The 10,233-nt window shown below is 37.5% G+C and overlaps 1 protein-coding gene across 1 annotated transcript in view; it reads left to right on the top strand.

Annotated features, from left to right (window-relative positions):
• The window catches only part of LOC107724262 (ATP-binding cassette sub-family G member 2-like), a gene marked incomplete at its 3' end in the record, with an annotated part of 18,339 nt that overhangs the window by 3,036 nt on the left and 5,070 nt on the right, over window positions 1-10,233 (top strand). The window contains exons 3-8 of the mRNA XM_016533103.1: window positions 2,044-2,158; window positions 4,482-4,634; window positions 4,865-5,022; window positions 7,474-7,625; window positions 7,715-7,816; window positions 8,457-8,742. Of these exons, the coding sequence (XP_016388589.1) occupies window positions 2,044-2,158; window positions 4,482-4,634; window positions 4,865-5,022; window positions 7,474-7,625; window positions 7,715-7,816; window positions 8,457-8,742 (966 nt within the window). The remainder of the gene's footprint in view (window positions 1-2,043; window positions 2,159-4,481; window positions 4,635-4,864; window positions 5,023-7,473; window positions 7,626-7,714; window positions 7,817-8,456; window positions 8,743-10,233) is intronic.

The following is a 10,233-nucleotide window of genomic DNA, read 5'->3' as shown; positions in this document are numbered from 1 at the left end:
TCACAATTCTGACTTTACAACTCGCAATTGTGAGTTTATATCACGCAATTCTGAGAAATAAAGTCATAATTGAGAGATATAAACTCGCAATTGCGAGAAAAAAAGTCAGAAATGTGAGTCTATATCTCTCAATTATTACTTTTTAACTCGCAATTGTGAGTTCATATCACGCGATTCTGAGAAAAAAAAAGTCAGAATTGTGAGATAAAAAGTCACAATTACCTCTTTTATTTTTTATTCAGTGGCGGAAACAGGCTTCCATACATTTCAGTGGTGTGCGGTTGTGTTCTGAAATGAAAGTTGTGTGTGTTTTTTTTTTAAATCAAATGTAAATTCATGTCCCAGTCACATTTTCTTGGTAAAATAAACATTACTTACACTTTCAGAAAAAAAATAAAAAAAATTATATTTTATATTTTCACATTAACAATGTAATCAATATTATTTAAGAAAGGCAAGAATGAATCTAATCAAGTTAGTGTTTTTAAACATTTTACATTTATTCCAAAATGATAACTCAAGGCAGTAACAATTTAAACAATATGTTTTATTTTTGAACTTATGTTCAGCTATTCTTTTTAATAGTTAACTTTTAACTATTTTTGAATTTTTCGGAACATAAATCATCAAAGCTCAGTAAATATTGGTCCCAGATGGAGATTTACTTCAAATTTCATCAAGCCGATTACTCACTAACACAGGGGATTTTAAGTGCTGCTGGATAATAACCAATAATTTGTATAGATTTTATGATTGATTTATAGCTATACTACAAAGTACAAACACTTTTTTGCTGTGTTTATCACAAAATAAAGCGATCTACAAATGTACAGGGCGTGATTGAAAAATGAATGCCAGGCAAAGTTGTGCTTGAAACATAAAAATATATTTGTGAATATGTTTTTGATTTGCAAATCTCATTTTATTTCACCGAAAAGAGAGAACTGACTCAAAAGAATACTTAAATCCTGAATGATTGCCATCGCTGGTTCATTTGACAGGTTGACATGTTTCTGGGGTCACAGCCGTACACCTGCAGGTGCCACTGATTACAAGATGTTCATCTTGTGATCCCAATCTCATGTCTTATCTCGTCTTGGGAACCAAGTGTCTTGTCACACCCCTAGTAACCAGTGTTATTTTTTTTTTTACAAAGTAGTTCAAATGTTTTCAAAACAGAGCAGCTTTTTCAGCCACAAAAAAAGTACTTTTCCCAAAAAGTTACATTGTGTGTATATATATATATATATATATATATATATATATACATACCTATATAAATCCACTAATGTATCATGAATAATTGCAAAATAAAAGTTTTTGTTTACATAATATATATTAGTATATATAGGCCTATTATATTATATTATATTATATTATATATTTTTTTAAATAAGTCTCTTCTCGTCACCAAGGCTGCATTTATTTAATAAAAATGCAGTGAAAACCGTAATATCATGAAATATTATTGCAATTTAAAAGAACTGATTTCTTACAAATCACCCACTGACTTTCAAAGCTGCTACATAGTAACGACTTTCTACTTCGAGGACCTTGATAGAAATGTAGTGGAGTGAAAAGTACAATATTTGTCTTTCAAATGTAGTGAAGTTAAAGTCATAAGTTCCCAGAAAAAATAATACTCAAGTAAAGTACAGATACTCAAAAAGTGTACTTAAGTACAATACTCAAGTAAATGTACTTAGTTACTGTCCGCCTCTGCTCCAGTCTGCAGTGTCACATGATTCTTCAGAAATCAGAAATCTGATCTGCTGCTGAAGAAACACTGCTGATTATTATCAATGTTGAAAACAGTTGTTCTGCTTCATATTTTTGTGGAAACCGAGATACATTTTATTTTTCAGGATTCTTTGATGAATGGAATGTTTAAAATAACAGCATTTATTTGAAATAGAAATCTTTTGTAACTTTATAAATGTCTTTACTGTCACTTTTGATCAATTTAATGCAAGAATAAAGTATTCATTTCTTATATATATATATATATATATCTTATATACAAATGTTTGTGTTTTACTGAAGGTTTCTGGATGTTCTGGCCGCTCGTAAGGATCCTGCAGGTCTTTCTGGAGAGGTTCTTATAGACGGAGCTCCACAACCTCCAAACTTCAAATGTCTGTCTGGATACGTAGTGCAGGAGTAAACCACACAAACACTCATTTACTACATTTAAGTTCTTCTGATCACTTAGTGAAGCAGCAGCACATTTGACTCAGAAAATATAATTTGTATTTTTTATAGGCTACTGTAATAAATTATATGTCAATTAGCACTGCTTCATTCATATAATTTATTTATTTATTACCCGGAGATGACTTGAAAAACACACATAAACCACATATTGTCACAATCGTGTGTTTATTGTCTTCGTGTTTCATCACTCAACATGTTTCTGATTTTTATTTAGCTTAGCTACAGCCAGAGCGGCTCTGGCTACAGCAATAGCTGGATGCCTTTGTCCATATTAGGGATTTCCTGGTATAAATGTTTACTTCTATGAGTCAGTTTTGGACTTTCTGTGCGAGAGCGCCCTCCAGCTTTGAGTATGAATGAAATATACACTGGGGAAAGTGTTTAGTGCTTCGTAATGTTCACTTTGCCTGATTTTGGATATGAATAAAATGTCAGGTCATGCACAGACTATCTTGTCTCTTTGCATTTAAATCTAGATTTATGCACACTGGCCCTTAGTGCTTGAAAACCTCTATGTGAACACACTTGCCCAATAAAAAAGGGGGACGAATTTACATTTTACTAAAAGTTGGGAGTGGGGACACGCCCCCACGTGTTTAATGCCCATGCATGGGGTATCAATAAGGTGCATGCATACAGATCATAGAGTAAGCAGAAATTTAATATGTTTCTTTCAAATCTGGGAAAGAATTACATGTTGATATCTCAATTGAATTGATGCTTAAGCAATGCAGCAGCCATGATGAACAGCAGTTAGCGCCATCTACTGCTGCAGTTAAAGTTTCCTTTGTGTGATTTAATGGGAATCACAAGACTGCTCTCTCCCTAGCCAATCACGTTGATGGATAAAAATTGAAATTTAAAAGAAAGCATGTAATGCATTACAAGTAACGCAAGTTACATAATCAGATTACTTTTTTCAAATTACTTTCAAGTTACTTTGAGTTACTTTTTCAAAAAAGTAACGCGCGTTACTTTTTCCCCATTCTTTCCCCATTTTTTCACAGCTTTCCTGTCCCTGTGTTGAGAGAAATTGAATATTATTAATTTCACTTTTGGTGTGGAAGGGCATTTACAGTTGCCAAAAATAGATTTTTGTTATTAAAAATTAATAAGCAAGCCCAGCGTAATACATTACTTTCCATTAAAAGTAACTAAGAAGCGCAAAGCAATATTACACTTTATAATATTACGTTATATTACGCAATATAACGCAATATTGTAATGCATTACTTTTAAAAGTAACTTTCCCCAACACTGGTTACATCACTTCAAATGTACTCAAGTAAAAGTACACAATTTTTAAACTAAAAAGTACAATTTCTGAGAAAAACTACTTACCATATTGTTCCAATGTGTTACAATAATGTAAAACACACACACACACACACACACACACATACACACACACACACACATACACACATATATATATATATATGCATGTGCAATTGAAGAGTGCGCATAATGAGCACAGTATAATGGCTGACAGGACAGGAAAGTTTGGCATGATAGGGACTTTATTTTGTAACATGTTACGAAAATAACGTTAGAATAATGACACTGACATACAGTATAACCCGACAACATCCTACCTGACTGCAGATACTGAATCAAGACAACACATTTTTCTCTGGCACTCTCAAACTGCATCTCACAGAAGTGTCAACAGCTTTCACACGTCTTTCAAAATAAAAGTCTCACATCAGAAAAACTTAGAATGTTTGTTGTTGAGAAACACTGGGCACTGATACCATAACAGTAATTTTTTACGCTTTACAAGTACTTGGCACCACATAATGTTACAGGTATGTTATTGCCATGTAAAAGTCTAGACCCTGAATAAAAGACGACCCCATTTTTTTTGTCAGATGTATTTTTAAGAAAAAAATACAGTCTTGTATTTGGACCAATACGGTAGTTTCAGTAACGAGGGTACTTGTAATTAGCTACTTTACACCCCTGATAATGATGATCGTGATACCACGATGTCTATAGAAATGTTCAAAAAGGTAAAACATCAAATTCTTATTCATTTATTTGCCAATGAATCACATCATTGCACACAAAAAGAACAATTACACTTAATAGAAGAAACTAAAATGCTAGCCATTTTTGGCACAGTGTCAAAATAAGACAGTTTGTGAGAATAACAACCTAATGGTGCCGGATAATTATGTGTCATATTATTATACGTGTCCTATTCATTTTTAAATATCACCAATACCGGTAAATGGCGGCTATTTCAAAGGCATATTTTTTTGCAGGATGACGTGGTCATGGGGACGCTGACCGTTCGTGAGAATCTGTGTTTCTCAGCGGCTTTACGGCTCCCGAAGTCGATCTGTCAGCGAGAAAAAGATGAGAAGGTTGAGGGACTAATTCAGGAGCTGGGATTGAGCAAAGTGGCCGATTCACGGGTAACAGACCAAACACACCTTCATCTGACTGACTACATGTATAATCAACACAGACTTAACATTCTCAAAAATCAGTAAAGGGTGTACAGTATGTAGTCTCATCTTTAATTTAGATGTATCTACTGTCTTAAGTGTTTTTTATTCTCCTCAAATGTATAGATAGATAAAACATACAAACTAAATAAATAAATAAATAAATTGACGGCTGCTCTGATTGGCTGGTTTTACAGGTGGGCACGCAGCTGATTCGTGGTGTTTCGGGTGGAGAAAGGAAGAGGACAAGCATCGGCATGGAGCTGATCTTTGATCCGCCGGTGCTTTTCCTGGACGAACCGACCACCGGCCTGGACGCCAGTACAGCCAACTCTGTCCTCATGCTGCTCAAGAGGTGCGTTTATACAAAACCGGTCATATTCCACACCTAAACCACAAGAAAGACATGTTCATATACATGTTCATATACGTACACACACACATACTTGCATTTGTGGTTTACGGGCACTCTCCATAGGCGTAATGGTTTTTATACTGTACAAACTGTACTACAGAGGACTGAATTCAAAGACACCCTGAAAATCAAAGTGAAAAAATTATGCAGCAGGCTAGTCCATTTTGCTGAAATTTCATTGCAGCAACTCAAAATGGTACTCAGTAGTTTGTATAAGTTTGTATAGTAGTTTGTATTTGTACAACGTTGGGGCATGCTCCTAATGAGATGACAGAATACCTAATGGCAGTCAGGGTGCCATTGTCTAGCCTGTAGAGGTCCGTGCGTCCCTCCATGGATATGCCTTGCCAGACCATCACTGACCCACCACCAAACCGGTCATGCTGAACGATGTTACAGGCAGCATAACATTCTCCACAGCTTCTCCAGACCCTTTCACGTCTGTCACATGTGCTCAGAGTGAACCTGCTTTCATCTGTGAAAAGGACAGACCTGCCAATTCTGGTGTTCAATGGCAAATGCCAATTGAGCTCCACGGTGCCGGGCAGTGAGCACAGGGCCCACTAGAGGACATCGGGCCCTCAGGCCACCCTCATGAAGTCTGTTTCTGATTGTTTGGTCAGAGACATTCACACCAGTGGCCTGCTGGAGGTCATTTTGTAGGGCTCTGGCAGTACTCATCCTGTTCCTCCTTGCACAAAGGAGCAGATAGCGGTCCTGCTGATGGGTTAAGGACCTTCTACGGCCCTGTCCAGCTTTCCTAGAGTAACTGCCTGTCTCCTGGAATCTCCTCCATGCTCTTGAGACTGTGCTGTGAGACACAGCAAACCTTCTGGCAATGACACGTATTGATGTGCCATCCTGGAGGAGTTGGACTGCCTGTGACGAGGGCCAGTCCCTGTCGCCGAAGTCATCTCCCTGTGGCTTTTACATCTGCTCCGGTGTGGCCAGAACCAACATATTGGCCGCAGAACTGCCACCAGCAGGAAGGCGATGCAGCCTGTCCCTTATGTTGGTACTAAACCCTCCAAGAGTCAAAGAAACTGCAACTCAGTGATGGAGGGAGCTGCTCTTTCCCAGGAAGCAGTGAATTCAGCCCTGTTCCACCATTGGCCCAAAATTCAAGATTGTTACATATGAGACCGGATGGACCACGTTGCGAACATTGCATACATCAACTGCCAAGGTGATCTGTGCTCCCGTTGCATGTCACAACTTGCCTGCCATATCCTCCTTTAGAGTCAGATGCAGCTCAAGTCGCTGCTCTCCATTCATATTCCATGGGAGCTCAATCATGCAGTCGACATGCTCTAATAACAGCTCACCCTCCCAGGAGAAAAGGAGACTGGTGGTCCAGCTGATTTGAAGTCAATTCAGCGATCTGTTTTGCTTCCCATGTGTCCTCCCACTTGTGATTTCTTTTCTGCAAGAGAGTCTGAAGCGGAGACGGTTCCCTCCACCTTGAAAGTGTACATGTTGCTGCTATTGCAACACATCACAATGGTGTAGATGACAGGTCTATGGGAAACACGACCTGATCATTAGGTTCTTGAGAGACATAAGGAGGTAGACTGCACCTTGTCCTCTCATGGGATCTCTCAGTGGTCCTTTATGGACTGCAGACAGCTCCATTGAGCCTCTAGAGTCAGTCAAGTTTAAGATATTGTCTCTGAAGACAACGCTCCAGACCCCACTCACTTCCATCAAGAGGCTGGGGAACCTGTAGGCATTTTCGGCCAGTGAAACCTGCCTTGAATTCTGATTGACTCACATTGTCCTGAGACCCCGGCCTGGATACGTGTCCAAAGTTTCCACCACTCCCTTTGGGAGTGTCCCACAAGGTGGTGAACTTGCAAGCGCTGCACTTGGAGAAGGCAGACCCATTTTTGGCATTGCTGTGTCCAATCGAATGTGACTGACTGAAAGGTTTCCCTGAAGGAGGGAACGGAGATGTTACATCCCTCTTGCCACAACCTTGAACTACACAGCTGAATGGCTGGAATACAGTCTTGGCTCCTCAGCGTAAACTTGAATGAGTAGATGCACACTGTCGTTTTATATATTCGTATATGCCACTAGGCATGCAAAATCCACTCACCAATATTAATTGGCCTGTTTTTTTACTACTCAGATGTGATTGGGCTCTCAAGTAAGACCCCTAATGTCAGCGTTGACATAACGTCTCTGATTCAGGGAGGCGTTCATTTACATTTTATATAAATGTATTTATATAAATTGTTTATACATTTTATTTTTAAATGTAATAATAACTAATTACTTTGTATACATTTTATTTTTGCATATGTATTTTTTTTATTTTATATTTTAAAATAAAAATAAAAAACTGTTTTTTTGGGGTGAAATATGACATTGACATTGTGGTTTGTTCAGAATGGTGAACAGCGGTCGCACCATCATCCTGTCCATCCATCAGCCGCGGTACTCCATCTACCGGCTGTTCGACAGCCTCACGCTGCTGGTGGGAGGAAGACTGGTGTATCACGGCCTGGCTCAAGACGCCCTGGATTACTTCAGTCAGATCGGTATGAAAACACACACACACACACACACACATGAACAGACACTCACGTCCTGATACTGATGTGTGTGTGTGTGTGTGTGTGTGTATCAGGATACACCTGTGAACCTCATAACAATCCTGCTGATTTCTTCCTGGATGTCATCAATGGAGAATCCACCGCCGTCGCTCTCAACAAGTTATACGACAATGAGGGTACAACAATTTCCCTTCCGCAGTATAAAGGCCATTTTGCAGCTTATTTTAGTCAAGAACTGATATGTTTTTATTTTTGTTTTGTAATTGTGTGTATTTGGCTTTATTTTTATTTCAGTTTTAGTTTTACTAATTGAAGTACTTCAACTTCAACTTATTTATTTCAGTTAGTTGTCAAGGCAATATTTGTATTTTTCGTTTAAGTTTCTTCCGTTAATACTTTTAATTTAGTTATTGTTTTTCAGATTTAAAAAGAATGTTTAAAAGTGTTGTCATTTAAGTTAACAATAACATCACAGACTGAGATTAATATTTATAATTTATTTCAGCTTTAATATGAATTATTAATACTTTAAGGGTTTTTAAGCTATTTATATAAGATTTAGAATTTGTTTTATTCAGCCATAATAGGAATCTGTTATAGTTTTTTCATGTAATATTTAGAACTTATTTCTGCTTTAAAACAATTGTTTAATAGTTGTAGTTTTTGTTTGTTTTTCATGTAATATTTAGAATTTATTTCAGCTTTAATACAAATGTTTTATTTTATTATATATATATTTTTTTAGATAATAATAGCATCAGTGACTGAGACTAGTGTATTTGTGTGACTGATTATAAATGTGTTTGCGTGTGTCAGAACTGGACCAGGAGCAGCTGAGTTCGTCTCTGAAGGGCATCGAGGACCGTTTGGTGGAAGAATACAAGAACAGCTCCAGCTACAAACAGACCAAAAGCGAGCTGGAGCGAATCGTTCAGGGACAGGACTACAGCACACGACCCAAATCCAGAACCATCACCTACAGCACATCCTTCTGCCACCAGTTCAACTGGGTCCTCAGGAGAACCTTCAGGAACCTCATGCTGAACCCACAGACCTCATTCGCTCAGGTCAGCACCACCGTCTACATCAGGCATTCACAGATGTGCTGAAAGCCTTTGAGCTGAAATAATAGTTTTTATGATAGTATTTAAATAATTCAACTACTCATAACAGTACTGTTATTTTAGAATCACTGAGATACTATTATTAGGGGCCAAGCGCCTCCTCCTCCTCTTCTTCTTCTTGTTTCTTCTGCTCTGGAAGTCTATGGCTGCGTCCGAAAACTCTAAAATGCTGCCTTCGGAGGCAGCATTCCAAGGCAGGAAGGCAACAAGGCACGTCCGAATACAAATTCTGCTTTACTTCCTGTCTCCGGAGGTACCTTCTTGTGATCGAATTTTGAAGGCAGCATAGATGTATCCTTCGCTGCCTTTGATATCCCACAATCCTGTGCGCTCCATTCCGTGACGGTTGAGCTAAAAGATAAAGATGGCGTCTGAAAGTTGCATTTGGTGGTCAGTTTGTGTGTAAAGTTATATTTGACTAACTTTTTGCACTTTTGATGTTATTTCTAGCGAGAAATCAGTATTATAGTAAATAAATATTCGTTTAGTTATCACCAAAATTCATTCTATTTTGGTGTAGATCATTAAATAGTTATGCTGCCTCAGAAGCCTGTCTGAAATCAGTTTCATAAGGTGCCTTCGTACAAAAACGCTGCCTGCAAAGTCATTGCAAAGTCTTTCGGACACAGCCTATGGTAGCCCATAGAACTGCTTGCGGGAAAGTTATGAAATTTGGCACACAGATAGAGGACAGTCTCAAAATTAACCATAGCTAGTTTTGAGTGTGTAACTCAATCCCTCTAGCGCCACCAACAGTTCAAATTTGCACTCAGTTTATGCTAATAACTTTTGAACCGTAAATTTTAGGAGCAATTTTTTCCTCTGATTCCTTGGCCCATGTAGAGTGAAATGGTCACCAAAATTGTAAAAATGTACAGGTCAAGATTTTTTGCAATTTTTAATTAAAAACCTACTTTTGTCGTACTCCTCTTAGATGGTTTGTCTGATTTTCACCAAAATTGGCTCCGATCATCTTCAGACCATGCTGGCAAAAAGTTATAGAATTCAAGTTTATTAGTCAAACCGTTCTCAAATAACACGTGTACGAATTTGACGAAGAGTACACCAAAACAGACGAGAGGCTATATATCTGCAGCGCTTTAACGTATTCAAACCAAACTTGGCGTGTGTTATAAGAGCCATAGTCACACCACATCAATTTGACAACAGCGCCACCTATGACTATTAACTATTAATATGAAGCCATTAACCATTAATAATAATGAAATTTCAAGAAATAGCTTATAAAAAGTTTTTCTTCTTATAAGACTGGTCTTGTTAGATTCCTTGAATTATGCAGAGAACATTTATATAAATTATGCCATAATCAGCTGAACTGTTCAATTAATTTAATATATTTGAGATGATTTTGCTGGTGTTATAAAGTAAAACAGTAAAAATATTGAAATGATTTAATGTACTTTTATTTTTGTCATTAAATGTCATAAAATGTATGTATATATATATAT

This window comes from Sinocyclocheilus rhinocerous, unplaced genomic scaffold (genome assembly GCF_001515625.1).
Source record: "Sinocyclocheilus rhinocerous isolate Xijiao unplaced genomic scaffold, SAMN03320098_v1.1 scaffold34, whole genome shotgun sequence".
Lineage (NCBI taxonomy): Eukaryota > Metazoa > Chordata > Actinopteri > Cypriniformes > Cyprinidae > Sinocyclocheilus > Sinocyclocheilus rhinocerous.
The sequence above is the reverse complement of the archived record's forward strand: the minus strand, read 5'-3'. Positions and strand labels throughout refer to the sequence as shown.